Source organism: Euprymna scolopes, chromosome 15 (assembly GCF_053919585.1).
Source record: "Euprymna scolopes isolate OS-2025 chromosome 15, ASM5391958v1, whole genome shotgun sequence".
Classification (NCBI taxonomy): Eukaryota; Metazoa; Mollusca; class Cephalopoda; order Sepiida; family Sepiolidae; genus Euprymna; species Euprymna scolopes.
The window spans coordinates 12,588,773-12,608,320 of NC_136496.1; the positions used below are offsets into that span (position 1 = coordinate 12,588,773).

Below are 19,548 nucleotides of genomic sequence, written 5' to 3' on the forward strand. Positions count from 1 at the left end.
TTAAACAGACAGATGAGATTTATATCATAGAAGAAAATACAACTTTGTTATATATGGCTCGTGGAATTGCATTCATCTAGCTAATCTGCATATTCCTTTAAACATTCATTTTAATTAATTCCCTATTAGTTTTTTCGGTTTCCTCATGGGATGATCATCTTTAGTTAACTATTACGTGTAATTATATTCATGCAGATATTCTACATGATTTATACCTGCGTTATATTTGCGTAAAAAGTTTATAGTAAACACAAACATCTTTCTATATATCATTCAACCACGGTAGTGGTTGAATATATGCTTAAGTCCGAAATTGAATGAATCGAGACACATTCAAACCCCCACCACTAATTCCGTTCGCAACCAAATTTCAAACAGGTTATATAGTTGGATAGAACATGTCATTAGCTACATTTTGAAAAAAAAAAATTCGAAAATTGGTTCAGTAGAAAAAAAGTTACAACAAAATATGTGGGTTCAGAAACAGGAGAGTAAGTACATAAGTGACTAACGCTTTTTTTATTTTGCATAACTTTTTTGTATATAAATATTTTTACTGCGATTTTCCCAATATGACATGTTAGCGTAACGGTTAGAGTACGGGGGGGGGGGGTGGAAAGATTTTAGGTTCAATCCCGTGTATCGTTTTTTTTATATAATTAAAAAAACGAACTTTTTTTTAATAACTAATTATTTTTAACTCTACTTATGATTTTATAGCAAAAAATGGTGAATTTATCGATTAAAAATATTAGTGAATTCTATGATATACATATTCTTTGAATGAACTCAAAATTTTCGTTATCACATTTGATGAAAAATGTAGTCCCATTTTGGCAATGCGTCTGACCAATGATGCTTTTGAACCCGCGACCAGCACTGCGATGTCATCAGCAGCAGCCTGGGCATAAATATTCCTATTTTTAAACTCCTTTAAAAGAGGATTCAGCATACAGTTCCATAGTAAAGGTGATAAAATCCCACTTTGGGGGTTTCATTTAACTACTTCCCTTTTAACAGTTGCCCTCAGTAGTTCTACTTGAACTGTTCTGTGCCTCACCATATACTCAATCCATCGGATGAGTACTGGTGGCACATTAAGTTTTCGTAGTTACTTGAACATACTACTGAAGGGTATGTTGTCAAAAGCTCCAACGATATCTAAAAAGACACCGAATGCCATCTTCTTTTTTGTTAGTTTACGCTCTATACAGATCACGAATTCATGAACCGCAATCTCGGTAGAGACCCTGGCTCGGAATTACTGTGAGTGAATGATAAATATTGCATAAATGGGTGTTTGAGAGCTTATTTTTTTTTGACAATCCTTAATAAATATTATAAATTTATATATTAATGCAATAGCAATGCCTGGAAAAATCATGGATTATATGGAAAAATGCGCGCATGAAAAGTAATATTCTTAAGATTTTATTAAACCTGGAAAAGTAAAGAACAAGATAGTCTAGCAAAGTAAAAAATAAGAATTTTTTAGACTTAAAATATTGCAGCTAAAAATAAAATTTGAATATTGATAAATATGTTATTTATTATTTGCATATGTTGTTGTTTATTGTTGAGGTAGAAAGAATTAAATGATCCTAATTATGATATAATAAAATTATTAATTTTTATGTGAATTATAAAATTATTAATTCCATCTACTAACTAACTAACTAATGAATTAATTTTATTCAAACAATTTTCACAACATAAATATATGCAAATAATAGGGGGGAAATAAGTTCAATCCAGCGACTGACACACTTTCTAACTCAACAATAAACAACAACATATGCAAATAATAAATAAAATATTTATCAATATTCAAATTTTATTTTTAGCTGCAATTTTTTTAGTCTAAAAAATTCTTATTTTTTACTTTGCTAGACTATCTTGTTCTTTACTTTTCCAGGTTTAATAAAATCTTAAGAATATTACTTTTCATGCGCGCATTTTTCCATATAATATACTTATGTATGCGTATATATATTTTGTTTAAAAAAATTACCTACAAAACTCCCATTTCAGTTTTTGGTCTACAGACATGAAACTTAATATTTAGGATATTCGAACTCATGCGAAATGTTATATTAGGGTTTTGTTGTGAAAAAAATTGCCAGGTGAAGGTCGACCGACGGCATTACGAATATGCATGCGTAACGTAATAGCTATATGTTCATGTTTTAATTTTTAGCCTTGCAGCAAACATGTCTTCATAGCTCACGTAAAGGAAAAAGTAAATAAGCTAAGCGTTTTGGTTTCGATTCTCTGTGATGGTGCATAAGTCTTTATTTTTACTTTTTAAATCATTACTGTTCATTGGGTTCAATATAATATAACAAGATATACGAAAGATGCATTAATCAAATTATCATATTTAAGCGTATTTTACGACCGGGCAATGTATATATATATATATATATATATATATATATATATATATATATATATATATATATATATATATATACTAGCAGGGAGACTCGACGTTGCCCGGGGATTAAATGATGATTAATGAATATTTCACGATTCCATAATTTTATTATCATCGAAATCGGTAAAGCGTACATTTTTCAGTCAAATCGATTGATTGCCTGCTCTAACTGGGGACGTATCGGTGCACCAGGAGGAAGTTTCATGTCTTCCCGCAGTGACTACAGTCCACACTACATTGTAGTCTACATTACACTGTAGAGAATCTACTGTTGATTTTATAAAATATTTTTTATATATAATGAATTGCGTTAAAGTTTAAAATTAAGTCAAGTATCATGCTTCAATTGTGCTCTAAATAGAATCATTTATTTCGAACGCGCCCTAGTCATATCAAAGAACTTACTGTTGATTTTTTTTTTAAATTCCAGGCCTTTCTGCTTGTGCGGTGATAATGGCTTGAAAGTTAAAGTGAAAAAGCAAAGTATCATGGTTCACTTGTTTATTAAACAGGAACATTCATTTCGAACGCGCCCCTGTTGTATTAAAAGACTGACGTTTGATTTTAGATGCCAAGCCTTTCGCTTCTGTGTAAAAAAAAAAAACAACAAAAGCCCTTCTCAAATGCACGTGTGCGGAACTATTTGTTAGGTGTCACTTTCAGTGTAGTAAAACAAATATATTTGGTGAGTGATGGGGCCTGTCGCATGAGGATTAGGAAATTACTTACCTATAATCCCATTCTACAGAATTCGATGTCTTTCTCGACTGATTAGCATGCACTAACCACGCATATTTTGACATCTCTATTAGGAAAGGGTGTCCCACTTCCTACCGCGCAAACAATTAGCTAACGGTAGTCTAGGCTCGGATAGAAAAGCAATTTTTTTAAAAATTTTAGTAACCTTTTTTTATGTATAATATTGTAAAATACAGTAGTTAAGTTTTTTTTTCTACAAATCTGGGTTGCATGTCATTTGTCACCACCAAACAGACATCATAGCCAGAACGACCCAGGAAACCATGATCTGAACTGGATAAGAAGTCCACACCAACAGATTGAGGTATGTCCTAACGTTTTTGTATACCGTTTGTTCACACCGGTGGGGCTGATCCCGTTAGTACGACGAATCAAATTACTCTAACCCCCCCCCGCCCCCGGCAAACGATCGTGTTATAATTGATGCTTAACGGTTGAATATCGTTTGTTCACACAAGTGGCGCTATAAACGTTCCCACGGTAATCAAGTAACCCCTCATCAGCAAACGGATGGGTTATACTTATGATGTTATACTTATGATGTTATACTTATGATGTAATATTTATGATGTTATACTTATGATGTTATACTTATGATGTTATACTTATGATGTTATATTTATGATGTTATACTTATGATACTATACTTATGATGTTATATTTATGATGTTATATTTATGATGTTATACTTATGATGTTATATTTATGATGTTATACTTATGATGTTATACTTATGATGTTATATTTATGATGTTAGGCTTATGATGTTATACTTATGATGTTATACTTATGATGTTATATTTACGATGTTATACTTATGATGTTATACTTATGATGTTATATTTATGATGTTATATTTATGATGTTATATTTATGATGTTATACTCATGATGTTGTATTTATGATGTTATACTTATGATGTTATATTTATGATGTTATATTTATGATGTTATATTTATGATGTTATACATATGATGTTATACTTATGATGTTATACTTATGATGTTATATTTATTATGTTATATTTATGATGTTATACTTATGATGTTATACTTATGATGTTATATTTATGATGTTATATTTATGATGTTATACTTATGATGTTATATATATGATGTTATACTTAAGATGTTATACTTATGATGTTATACTTATGATGTTATACTTATGATGTTATATATATGATGTTATACTTATGATGTTATACTTATGATGATATATTTATGATGTTATATTTATGATGTTATACTTGTGATGTTATACTTATGATGTTTTACTTATGATGTTATATTTATGATGTTATACTTATGATGTTATACTTATGATGTAATATTTATGATGTTATATTTATGATGTTATACTTATGATGTTATACTTATGATGTCATATTTATGATGTTATACTTATGATGTTATATTTATGATGTTATACTTATGATGTTATATGTATGATGTTATACTTATGATGTTATACTTATGATGTTATATTTATGATGTTATACTTATGATGTTATATTTATGATGTTATACTTATGATGTTATACTTATGATGTTATATTTATGATGTTATACTTATGATGTTATACTTATGATGTTATACTTATGAAGTTATACTTATTATATTATACTTATGATGTTATATTTATGATGTTATACTTATGATGTTATACTTATGATGTAAAATTTATGATGTTATATTTGTGATGTTATATTTATGATGTTATATTTATGATGTTATACTTATGATGTTATACTTATGATGTTATATTTATGATGTTATATTTATGATGTTATACTTATGATGTTATACTTATGATGTTATACTTATGATGCAAAATTTATGATGTTATATTTATGATGTTATATTTATGATGTTATATTCATGATGTTATACTTATGATGTTATATTTATGATGTTATATGTATGATGTTATACTTATGATGTTATACTTATGATGTTATACTTATGATGTTATATTTATGATGTTATACTTATGATGTTATATTTATGATGTTATACTTATGATGTTATACTTATGATGTTATATTTATGATGTTATACTTATGATGTTATACTTATGATGTTATACTTATGAAGTTATACTTATTATATTATACTTATGATGTTATATTTATGATGTTATACTTATGATGTCATACTTATGATGTAAAATTTATGATGTTATATTTATGATGTTATATTTATGATGTTATATTTATGATGTTATACTTATGATGTTATACTTATGATGTTATATTTATGATGTTATACTTATGATGTTATACTTATGATGTTATACTTATGATTTTATATTTATGATGTTATATTTATGATGTTATACTTATGATGTTATACTTATGATGCAAAATTTATGATGTTATATTTATGATGTTATATTTATGATGTTATATTTATGATGTTATACTTATGATGTTATATTTATGATGTTATATGTATGATGTTATACTTATGATGTTATACTTATGATGTTATACTTATGATGTTATATTTATGATGTTCTATTTATGATGTTATACTTATGAAGTTATATTTATGATGTTATACTTATGATGTTATACTTATGATGTTATACTTATGATTTTATATTTATGATGTTATATTTATGATGTTATACTTATGATGTTATACTTATGATGCAAAATTTATGATGTTATATTTATGATGTTATATTTATGATGTTATATTTATGATGTTATACTTATGATGTTATATTTATGATGTTATATGTATGATGTTATACTTATGATGTTATACTTATGATGTTATACTTATGATGTTATATTTATGATGTTATACTTATGATGTTATATTTATGATGTTATACTTATGATGTTATACTTATGATGTTATATTTATGATGTTATACTTATGATGTTATACTTATGATGTTATACTTATGAAGTTATACTTATTATATTATACTTATGATGTTATATTTATGATGTTATACTTATGATGTTATACTTATGATGTAAAATTTATGATGTTATATTTATGATGTTATATTTATGATGTTATATTTATGATGTTATACTTATGATGTTATACTTATGATGTTATATTTATGATGTTATATTTATGATGTTATACTTATGATGTTATACTTATGATGTTATACTTATGATTTTATATTTATGATGTTATATTTATGATGTTATACTTATGATGTTATACTTATGATGCAAAATTTATGATGTTATATTTATGATGTTATATTTATGATGTTATATTTATGATGTTATACTTATGATGTTATATTTATGATGTTATATGTATGATGTTATACTTATGATGTTATACTTATGATGTTATACTTATGATGTTATATTTATGATGTTCTATTTATGATGTTATACTTATGAAGTTATATTTATGATGTTATACTTATGATGTTATATTTATGATGTTATATTTATGATGTTATACTTATGATGTTTTATTTATGATGTTATATTTATGATGTTATATTTATGATGTTATACTTATGATGTTATACTTATGATGTTATATTTATGATGTTATATTTATGATGTTATACTTGTGATGTTATACTTATGATGTTATACTTATGATGTTTTACTTATGATGTTATACTTACGATGTTATACTTATGATGTTAGGCTTATGATTTTATACTTATGATGTTATACTTATGATGTTATACTTATGATGTTATACTCATGATGTATACTTATGATGTTATATTTATGATGTTATATTTATGATGTTATACTTATGATGTTATACTTATGATGTTAGGCTGTATAAGATGTTAACTTTGGCCACAAATCGCCTGTTTCAAACTTTCATCAGAATTTTAGATTATCGAGAATTGTTGCTTATACAAGACATTCAAGTAGAAAACCTAAGAACACTGCCAGATACATATAGTACATTTGTGTGAAATTTCATATTCGTTTCGGAATCTACAGGAAACGAACTCTCTATCACACACATGCACACACACTGTTCCTTTTATATAATAGTAGATATATAGATAGATACAAAATAGATAGATAGATAGATAGATATTTGCAGGCTGCTCGGCGTTGCTCGGTCGCAAAATATACTTAAATATGATAGTTTAATTAATGCAGATCTCGAATTTATTATTATAGAACAATTTTTCTATCGATTATATATATTACAATAGAAAAATACGAGCATAAAACGTAATATGGTTAAGCTTAAACATGGAAAAGTACAGGACTAGTTGTTTAAACTGGAAAAGAAAAGGACAAGATATTCTAGTAAAATTATAATAAATTTATAACTTAAAATATTGCAGCATTAAGATTTTTTTTAAAAATTCAATTTAACATTATATAATCAATTGTTAATGCTGCAATATTTTAAGTTATAAATTTATATTTTTACTAGAATATTTTTTCCTTTTCTTTTTCATGTTTAAGTTTAACCATATTACTTTTCATGCTCGCATTTTTCTATTATAAACCACGATTTGCCAAGCTTCCAGTAAATTCACTTGTTCTTTGTTTAATTTCAGTCTTATTTTTTGTCCCCATAAACATAATATACACATATGTAATAACAATGTACGGCACTCGTCTGCTTTCATTCTCTCTGTTTCACTTGTTACTTCTCTTTTCGCGAGAGCGGTGAATTAGTAGTAACATTAGTCGCTTGGTTGCTATTGAAAACAGTCATAAAACACGTCGCTTATCACTTACGAATTTTTTACGATTTTGAACACCAGTAAATTCATCATAACTTTTGTTTTATTGAACGAAAATTGAAAAACTTTTCACAATATAGCTGAGAAGGTGATCTATAAACTGTAATAATTGTTTGAAATTTGGTCTAAAAATGCTTCAAAGCAATTCTAAATGACTAAAACTGCCACTTAACCATACATTTAAACACTACCATGTTTGAATGATATAGCAATGATTTAAAAAAAAAAGTGTCCGGTGCCATCAGTTGGAATCAAAATTAAAACGTTCAGTAGTCCAGCCTTATTTATCGCTTCAGTTTTCTTATTTACCATCTGAGCTATCACCAGATGGAAAAAAGGCAAACATTTACCTTCTTAAAGCTAAAAATCTTTATAAACACATGCTCAGAAGTTTACTTACTTATGCCAAGGTCGAATGTTTTGTTTTCGATTTTAAGCCCTAAACACCCATTTTATCCGGCTAAAAACCAAGTCGACAGTGTTATCGAGATCCAAATACTTTATATATATCAAGTTTCAAGTCTGCAGTCAAACATTCATAGAGGAGTTTGCTAGAGACATTTCGCACATAGAGACAAGCTCACTTATATATATATATATATATATATATATATATACATATATATATATATATATATATATAAACAAACATGTCCGTATGCTAAAACGTTTCCATATATATATATATATATATATATATATATATATATATATATATATATGATGAAAATAATGGAAATAGTATTCCGACAAAATAGAGAAAATAAAAAAGGAACACACCGTATTATGTGTTCACCAACGTTTCGTCTTTATTTCGAGACTTCCTCTGGGTGAATGAGATTAAGAAACCAAAAAATATACCAGTACAAAATATTTGAAAAAGTTTCACGTGCACAGTGTGACGCATTTCTATTTAAGAGAAACGGAAAAATTGATGTTGGAAATTCAAAAAGGAAGGGGGGCTGGCGCTGTTAAAGAGAAGGAAATTTTAGTGACGTCATATAGTCGTTAATTTAATTTTAAAACTATGAACGCAAGTTTATATTCTTATTGGGAAAAAGATATATCTGTTGAAATTTAAATATAAGTTTGTAACAGGAATGAAATGAGTGTTTTTTATGTAATTTATTCATTGAGATTATGTGTTAATTATTACAGGAGGTGTTTGAATGGTGTGAGAAAGTTAACCTGTGTCCACAGTTAAATAATGTTCTTTTAATAACAGTTTACTTATTAATGGCGCTATGTTATAGAAACCTCCACGTTGTTTAATAGTGCTTGAAATTGCGATACACACCAGACCTTTCTCTCATAAACAGACATCTTCTTTTACCTACACACACCAATAATATAATAATTTATAACACACTAAACAAACTAAAAATTCCTATCGTACAAACCACATCACTAACCATAAGACATATATTAAAAACCACGAAACATCATAAATACGTTGGTGAAACTCAGCGTAAATTGGAAAAAAGGCTCAATGAACACAAAAGAGATATAAAAAATAGCAATTCTCTAAGTGCATTATTCTCTCATTCATTGCAACATAACCACACCTTTGATTTTAAACAAGCAAAAGTAGTTAAATTTATTTCAAATAAACCGCGCCGGAGACTCCTTGAATCTGCGCTTATCGCAATTTCAAGCACTATTAAACATAGAAATGCGTCACACTGTGCACGTGAAACTTTTTCAAATATTTTGTACTGGTATATTTTTTGGTTTCTTAATCTCATTCACCCAGAGGAAGTCTCGAAATAAAGACGAAACGTTGGTGAACACATAATACGGTGTGTTCCTTTTTATTTTCTCTCTCTCTCTCTCTCTATATATATATATATAAACAAACATGTCCGTATGCTAAAACGTTTCCATCCTGAATTCTACGCAATTATGCAGAATGTAGAAACTATGCATAAAAGAATTCCGCGTAATAGTTAAATGAAACTGATCAGTAAATAAAAAAAACATAAAGAATGAATAATTATTTCATGAATACCCGTTTTTCAAAGAAATGTGCAAATTAGTTAATCTTAATGAAGTCGCTCACATATCCATGACTGAATATATTAAAAGAAATCGTTTTAACAATTTTTAACTAGAAAAAGTAGGCTTTTAATGTCAATTTCAAAGCGAGAAAATCAACAAAATGATTTTTCTTTCTCACTATTTTTTCCCTTATCTTCAATCATCATTTTTGAACAGACATCTCTCTTCAACTGTTTCACTCTCCTTATCGAACTCATGCACAACATTTTAGAACCCATTTTATATAGCAAAACGAAATGGTAACTTCCTGTAGTCTTGTTGGCTATGGATACTCACTGTAAGGGTGCTTGCGCGTGAAATTTTTGTGGCAAAAGTTGTGCAATCTCCAGCCACATCTCTCCTTGGTCGGCGTTGTGAAATTCGAGTGGCAAGTGAAGGTTCAGGACGACTGAGTACAATACCGCGACAAGCGGAGAGCAAACACAGCGCTTAGAATTCCCAAATGGTCACCCATCTGGTTATAGCCAGGCTCAACGTTTCTTAAATTCGGTGATCTGCCGAGAACCGATGTGTCAATATGATCATGCCGAGCAAAGAAAAAGACACGCCCACTTCTCGCCACGCCCACTTTTGCTACATTTATCAATCAAATTCTTTCTCATTTTTTTCTCTCCCTTTCTCTGTCTTGCCATCACTAGGACTATGACAACAGCATATTCTTTTCATTATTTTGACTCTCGAGTACATATCCGACACAGTTAGACACAATCAACCGAGAACCACATCACTCTACATAAAAACATAAGGTATCAATGGATATATAGCTGAGAATCAAAACAAGGAAAAGAATATGCTGTTGTCATAGCCTAGTCACCACTTATACATTCAAGTACCTCCTCCTCTCTCACTGGTCTCTATTACTTCAGAATGAGCACATGGGCTTTTTAGTGGGTATGTGATTACGGACTCGGGTATTTCTTTTATATTAATAGTTCATCATTTACCAAGGCCAAAAACCAATCAAGGATAATGTTTTCTAAGTTTTCAATTAGATGATGGAACAATTTTATGAAAGAATTTAAAACAAAGATTAATTTACATCGCAAGATATTTGTTGACATTGGCCTTGAAAATGACGAGTTTGTAATATGTAGGGCAAAAGTCTGCAAATGATATTGGTCTCCACATTAATGCAGATGGGACAGGGTTTGTGACTTTCAATGTGAAAGGATAAATCGGGGCTCTGGTTGGATCGGCACTGAAAGAGATCGCCGAGTTTGCGTATCTGGGCAGCAGCATGGCTTCCACAGAGAGATATCGAAATTCGCATCTCAGGTGCATGGGCTGCTAAACAAAGAAACATTGTTTTATGGAAGTTCCGTTTGATTTTAGGTAGACAGAGCAAGATAGGAGAGCTCTTTAGAGCGTTATTAGACAGAGGAATAATTCCCGAAAGAGTTTTATGTGGTCACAGGCAGAGTGTGTTCAATTGCACGCATATACTGATTTTCCTAGGTAATTCTTTTTTACATTGGAGTCACCACTTATCAAGACCCGGAGGCCACTCGAGGATAAGGGTTATTGCGTGTACAGTAATCAATGCGATAATATCGTAGTAATCGTTAGTAATGGAGATTTGATAAACTGGAGTACTTAAGGGGGTGGTTTATCAAGAATTTGTTTATGTTGGACTTGAAGACATGAAGTGAATATGGGTGCAGACTAAAAACCCTAGCATGTCATGCTCGAGTTCTTCCAGATTTATTTTTTTCATTTTCGTTATGTTCCTTCTTGTAAATACCTGACTGAACTAATGCCAGCAAAACAGAATCAAAATAATATTCACATTTGTAAATTGTCATTCCAGTTTTATGTATAAAAAGTTAAAAAAAAAAAACTAAATGTAAATAACGCAAGTGTACACCACCTCTGTTGCCGAAATAGCTTGTGTCTTTTCTATAGGGTAAATGAAATAATATCTCTTACTCCTCCCCCCTCTCTCTCTCTCTCTCTCTTCACATCACTCTCTCCCTTATCACTAACTTTAGCATCCATATCAGCTATTATATTCTATTTACTTGCTTTCCCACGATGACAACTTTAAAGAAAATGTCGGGGTTGACTTCTCAACATATAGCTCCACAAAAAGAGGAACTGAATTGAAAATAAAAATCAGTTGTACAGATCTCTGTGTTGGTTTGTGGAAGGGAAGAAGCAGGAAGTTCCGTGCTATTGTGAGGTCACAAGCCAGAAAAAAAAAAGAAACTATACCCCCAGATATATCGGAGAGGTTGGCATATCTAAATCGTGATTAATACAGTTACGAAGAGTATATCCCTGGCTGGTAAAATAACAAAAGAGTTGAACCATGAAACTGTATTAGGTGTTCTTTGAAGTTGATATAGGGCCCGAACAAAGATAGCAAACAACGATGAATTGGCAATTTATTTATCTCCCTCCCTCAAAAGAATGCAAAGTTTCAGATGGTGTACTTCTTTGGACTGCACAGGACCAACAACATACGATGTGCCTTCAATAAGTTTCGTATGGGCACTTTTATTGATATTACACACATAAAACTCTAGTCCTCTTCAAAGTAATCTCCTCTGGCTGCAATGCACTTGTTGTACTGTTCTAACAACTTCTGGAAAGCCCCATGGAAGTTCTCTTGTGTGAGTGTGCTAATGACCCTCGTCACAGCCTCTTTCATATCCTCAATTGTTGCATAACGATAGCCTCTAGGTTTTTCCTTGGGCTTAGGGAATTATCTAACGGAGCAGGGTCTGGGCTATTACGAGGATGAAAAACTTCCATAACGCACATCTTGGTCAAATAGTCTGTGACAAGGATGGAGTAGTAGACTGATGCATATGCACAAATCTTCCGCATCTTCAATTCCTCATAAATAATTGTGTGTACAGTTCCCACACTGACATCAAACTGTGCACTTATTGTCTCTATAAACACATGACGGTCTTTATCCATGAAATTCTTTATTTGGCCAATCAGCTCTGGTGTTCTAACTTCCTTACTATTCCCACTCTTCTCATTATCCCTTACAGACTCTGCCTTCCTTGAATCTCTTATGCCACTCAATAACTGATACTCGATTAATGCAATATAGCCCCAAAGCAGTGTGAAGCAATCCATACGTTTTTGTGGCATTTTTTCAAGTTTAAAACAGAATTTTATTGCATATTGTTCTTCTAAAGTGTCCTCACGCCCATATTGCATTTTTGAAATTCACCAGCTGTGGCAATCAGGCTTTAGTAGGGTGCATTCCAATTCCTGCCGTAGCTGTTCATTTGGACCGGAAATCATAAAAATTGGTCAGTCATCTCATAAGATATGTATAGAATATCTACTGAATTTTCAAGAGTCTACGACAATTTTAAATGCCTTTAGAAAAAAAAAAAAATCAAAAAAAATCGTCAAATCGTACCTCAGTTAACTGAGAAAAAACATTCAACAATGGCCTTGGCATTGTTGATATTTTGCCGGCCGAGGCGCAACAATGGATGGACAAACAACAAACAATACTTTATTACGAACAAGGCTGTCTCAGGTTACAGACAATAAACCCATTCCATCGTCTTGGAGGGCAGCATTGCCTAATTGTTTGTCTCGTTGTTTGCAGACCTGTCGAATAGGTTCGACATTATATAAGGGTCTATATGCCGTAATCTAATCTCGACTTTTGAACGATAATTATTTTTTAATCCAAAAGTAGTAGTTTCCTATCTTATGCATTTTAATATGCACAAAAATAAAATAAAATAAAAAATAGACGAGGTCATACTTACATTTCTGAGGGTAGGCTGTGGCGGTAGGCCAGACGGGTTGTTGTGTGGGCGTGGTGTAATAGTTGGGCGTGGTCATCGGCAAGTAAGTTGGACGTTGTGTTGGCTGCCAAGACCACGGCTGTAAAATCTGATCGATCTTCGTGATGAGGGGGTATCGGCCTAAGCCACACTTGTTGTTGAAGTCGTCCATCTCGACTGACCAAACGAACGCTCCACCCAAATTGTTCTGAACGATGAAATTCGCCTACGGTAGAGGGGAAAGGAAGAAGAGGAAATCGATAAGAAAGTAAACTGACTTATAATTTAATGAATTGCAAATTATATAAGCTTATTAAAATGACACAAAAATTTATCGTTTTTTTCTGTTTCGGGAGACATTTTCCTTTATTTATATTTCTTTTTTTTTCTTTCTCTCGATCCATCTACCTAGTCATCCTTCTTTCTTAACTACATAAAATAAAGTTTTCTCTCGCGTTCTCATTGATATTAAAAGTCTACTTTTTCTATTTGAAAATTATTAGAATAAACTTTATATATATATATATATATATATATATATAAAGTTTATTCTAATAATTTTCAAATAGAAAAAGTAGACTTTTATACATACATATATATATATATATATATATATATATATATATATATATATATCACAGATTATTTAATATTGTGGTATCAAGTCTTACAAAATATTTTGGAGGTAATATTTTCATATGACAATCCCAACCAAAATAAAAATTGCTTAATATACTAGAGAAAAATAAAATTTATAGTTTTTTTTATATTAAAATTTCATTCAGAAACATTTCATTCAGAATAATTAAAAAAATATATTTTTCGGACAAAGAATCCTTAATCCATGGATTTTCGATGTGGGATACATCGGAAATTCATGAATTAAGGAAATTAATTTAAATAGTACTCTTTGTTCAAATAATAATTTTTTTGTTTTTTAAAATTATATCTTTTTGAATGAAATTTTAATATCAAAACTATACAATATATATATATATATATATATATATATATATATATATATAGTAATTTATAAAATATATATGGCGATTAAGCTACACTGAATATTCGGCGTTTCATCCATTCTAGCCTGACGAATCCTAGAATGGATGAAACGCCGAATATTCAGTGTAGCTTAATCGCCATGTATATTTTATAAATTACTAACTAGCTCTACCTACGTATTGAGCACTTTTGAAGTAAATACTTAAAGTTTACGCATAAATCTATGCTTTCGTATATTAATTTTATGCCAGTAAATGAAGTAGTTATATATATATATATATATATATATATATATATATATATATATATATATATATATATATAAAATAAAAATTATAACACGGAAATTACATAATTGTCGATGCAATAATTTATTTCAACCTTATGGTATTTTCAAGCATCTAAATAAGACAATTACATTTTTGATACTGAAAAAAAGAAAAGAAAAGATCGGGCTTCGACCCTCAAAAAACCAGAGGTGGTGGTAGTAGCAATCCACTTAATACATTTAATAGAGAGGGTGGTAGGGATTTAAAAAAAATAAAAATTAAAAATTAAAAATAACAAATAAAAATTTAAATTTGAAAATACCATAAGGTTGAAATAAATTATTGCATCGACAATTATATAATTTCCGTGTTATAATTTTTATCTTATTGCTCTGTTTACCACATTGAGCTCTCATACCCGGATTTCCTCTGGATTTATTCCATTATAACACTATATATATATATATATATATATATATATATATATATATATATATATATATACATATATATATATATAATTTTTGAACTCCAATTTCTGACGTTTCGTTTTTCAATTTATACAACTGAGCCAAGCACCTGCTGTTGTTCATTTACCTGCAAATAATAACCTCCATTACACTGGATTTCCTCTTTAAATACGGTTGGTTATTTTTATTTTAATTTTGAACTCTGAATGAACTGTCCGCATGAACTGTTTTCCATATTTATATTCTTAAGTTTTTTAAGTTTTGTGACTACAAATCATACCACTTTTAATTTCATCCTATGCAGTAACCAACAAATACATAGAAATGTTAAAATATCTGATTATGTTGCTAACAGTTTTTCCTCCGATGAGAAGAATTTGCATTCTTTGAATCTCCGCGGATTAACAAGGACCTAACTAGCAGCTTTGGAGTATTCTGTCGAATAATAATGATATTTGCTTTGTTTATTAGAAGTTGCCAATAAAAATAGAGAGACCTAAATCTGACTATGATATTCCTTACCTGCATTCACATAGCCCGAAGTTTTGTGTTGTAAATAAACAATTTTCCAATCAGTAAATGCCTTGCATTTGTTTAACTTGTATTTTCGAGAAAATGTTTTTAAAAAATCGATTTCCAAAAACCGAAAAGAACGCTCGAATTCTTTAAATTCCAATACCCCCAAAAGTTCCGAATTTTCTGATTTCCGATTAATCGATCCGACACCCTCACACACACACACACACACACACACACACACACACACACACACACACACACACACACACACATATATATATTTATATATATATATATATATATATATATATATATATAAGCGTTCCTTCCAATAATGGCGATGGAGACAATTCAACTCACGATCACCTCCGGTGTGGCGTGTCATTGATAGATCCAGCTGACTGCGGAAATATCGCGTGACGAGACCAATCTTCTAAACGACGGTGAACTGATATCGTAAATTATAATACAACATTTTCGTATAACTCACCTTGTAAGAAATACTGTTGACGTCATCATAGCCAACCCATTGGTCACCCCCATGAGCGTATGGTACTTTCATATCATTCAGCCATACTTTTTGCCAAGGGTTAGCTCCCTTGAGGAAAGAGCAGATCTGAAATACATTTGCAAAATAAATAAATGCATAAAATAAATAAAATAAAAATAAACGGAATCGAAAGTATCAGGTTATAAATTCAGGCACAAATTGAAATTTACACTTATTGAGTACTTTTCAGTACTTATCGACTTTACGACTCAATCTCGCATCGGCATCTCCCGGCAGGTTACGCAAGGAGCCAGAAGATTCCGAAGCAATTAGCTAATCAGCTGTCAGAAGATGTTTCAATGAAGCGTTAAATTTATTAAATCTAATACATAAACGGCTATATGTCTGTCTGTCTGTCTCCATATTTTTAAACTCTATCACCTCCAAAACTAAAAGTAGTAGAGCGGCACTTGGGACCCTAAATGACTGAATGTTTGAAGTTATGATTGAAGTTATGATTGAAGTTATGATAAAGTTATCATGTTGGATTTTCAAAGTCAGTTCTATTAAGTACAAAAGTAGTTATGGCCGAATGGTGCATATCCAAAAAGATAACGTTTCGGCCAAATATTCCTGGTCACTTAGAATCTCCTAACTGCATCCTCAGCTATTACTGTCTCCCATAGTTGTTGTCGTCTCACCACGTTTTGGCTAAGTAAGCCTCTGACCGGCTTTGGGTAGGATTGAAACCGCTATCTTCAGACAATGCTCACCTGGAATGATGCAACGTTTCTATCCCCTGCGCCACGGACCCTGAAGGGCGATCAAGGTTGGATTTTTTTGTCATATAGTTTTTTTTTGTCTTATAAATAATTACTGCCTTCTGTTGTTCTGTTGTTGTCGTCTGACCACGTTTTGTGTTGAATAGGAGGGGTTCATATTTAAGAGATGACGGGGGCATGTATAACAATGATGAGCGGGGAGGAGAGAAGAGAGATTTCTACATATACAGTTCTGTTCTGAGATGCTTGGGACTTCATATATATACTGAGGGTGATAGGATGATAGATGCACAGTTCTTATATTTCTTGTAATACATATAGAGAGGAGGAGGAGGAGGAGGAGGAGAGATACTTATTCTTGTGAGAGTTACGCAATGTTCATAATAAGATGATAAACACATTTACCTTTCAATTTGTGGAATGACGACACGAAGACAAACAGTTACAAAATATCGATGGTGATTTTTTATTTCATTGGACTAGTCGAATGATAATGACGTCAGAAATTTACATTCGGGATCTACATAGTTTAATTTTCTACCCTTCGCTTCCAAAGGGGCAGCTGACCACTGACTGCCAACTGACTGACTCTCCTGATCTCTGCTGACTAGCAGACTCAACTGTTCTTCCTCAACTCTTCAACTCCGACTCTGCAACTCTCTCTCTCTCTCTGACTAGCAGACTCACTCTGAAACTCTCTCTCTCTCTCTGACTAGCAGACTCACTCTGAAATTCGAACCCATAGAACTATATGGAGGATCGTCCTTTTGCTATGAAATCAGAAGTGTGTTTTTCAACCGTGACCAATTCTCGTGGCTATGCACGTTTGTCCAAAACATACTTCTGCAAACAAAGAATCCTCTCCTATTTTTTTAAAATCTAACCTATTTTTTAACAATGTATTTTTAATTTGTATTCTTCATTCTTTTTAGCTGACATTTTTAATATTCAGTTTTATAAAAAGAATGAACAATCAATTCTTTTTACAATATAAACAATATCCAACTATTTATACTAGAATTTAACAATAGACCTTTTTAACATTCCGATTTTTAACATTCTATTTCTTAACCTTACTAACAAGGTTCGAATCTCGGCTTATCTTAATCTCATTTTCACTTATCTAATGTTCGTCTTATTTACATGGAAAGGGACAGCCTTTTTCCTGTAACACGAATTCAGACCGGAACATGGATCGAAATCAACTAATGCATAGTATACTCACTACCGCAGTTCACCCGCTCATTATATAAGGCGTTTATATCCATTTTACAATGAAACATCTCTTAGGTTTTAGCATTATCCTCTTCCAATGTTTGAAACTTGGAAAGCAACCAGACACAATGTTGTTCCTGAGGTTATAACGTCGCTAACGGGCGTTTGTGTACGTTCGATATCGCATGTAGTTTTATTGGCGGTCACCTGGCTCATAGAATCAGTGTCTTAACTCGATAAACGCCACTCAGTGTTCACGTATTGTTGTGGGAGACGCCAGCCAATCGCGTGCCTTGAGGCATACCGGTAAGCGTCAGCCAATGAAAGCGCGCGGGACAAAGATTTTCAGCCAATCATTGTTGTTCACTTGCCTTTACACAAAGATCGCTTGACGTCATTAATGGATTCTGTGCACTTTTTGAAAAGTTTTTTAAAGTTTTTTTTTTCACCCTTGATTGAAAATGAGGGATACAAACAATGTCATATAACAACCATGACCTTCACATAGCACGAAAAAAAAAAAGCGAGGAAACCAGAGAAATGGGTCCGTACGATTGCAAAATCATCGAAGAACCTCGGCAAGGAGTATGTGAATCATTCTACTGGCAAAACAGTTTCTGCTCGTGCTATAGGACAACCATGTCCAGACAGATATTTTAATAATTCGACTCGACCAGTTATAGAAAAAAATCTTTAAGGAAATCTGGCCTATTGGCACTTACGACATGCAACCCTAACCCTAACCCTAACCCTAACCCGGCACTTACGACATGCACAAATTGCGTACATCCAAAGGTTAGATTATTCATTGACAATAAAACGGAGACGAAAATCAAAGGATCCAGCCCACCTTGGTCCAGTCCAAACAGTCAGTACACCGTTTTGCATGAGAATACCAGTTACCAGGTATCTAAGAAAGGGCTTGTGTCTATTGTCCGCCTCACGCTTGGCATTAAAGAAAGCGTCTGCCTGTAGGACACGAGAACAAGACAAACACGGTAAGCGGCCACCACCAGTCCTGATCAGAGGTATAGCCGCAGATCAGTTTGATCCGAACGCATTAAAA

At 31.3% G+C, this 19,548-nt stretch overlaps 1 protein-coding gene across 1 annotated transcript in view; it reads right to left on the reverse strand.

Annotated features, from left to right (window-relative positions):
* LOC145294260 (chitinase-like protein 3) overlaps positions 1-19,548 on the reverse strand; it is a 123,341-nt gene that overhangs the window by 9,725 nt on the left and 94,068 nt on the right. Inside the window, exons 8-9 of the mRNA XM_080141359.1 lie at positions 16,486-16,611; positions 13,715-13,958 (exon numbers count right to left, since the gene is read on the reverse strand). Of these exons, the coding sequence (XP_079997485.1) occupies positions 13,715-13,958; positions 16,486-16,611 (370 nt within the window). The remainder of the gene's footprint in view (positions 1-13,714; positions 13,959-16,485; positions 16,612-19,548) is intronic.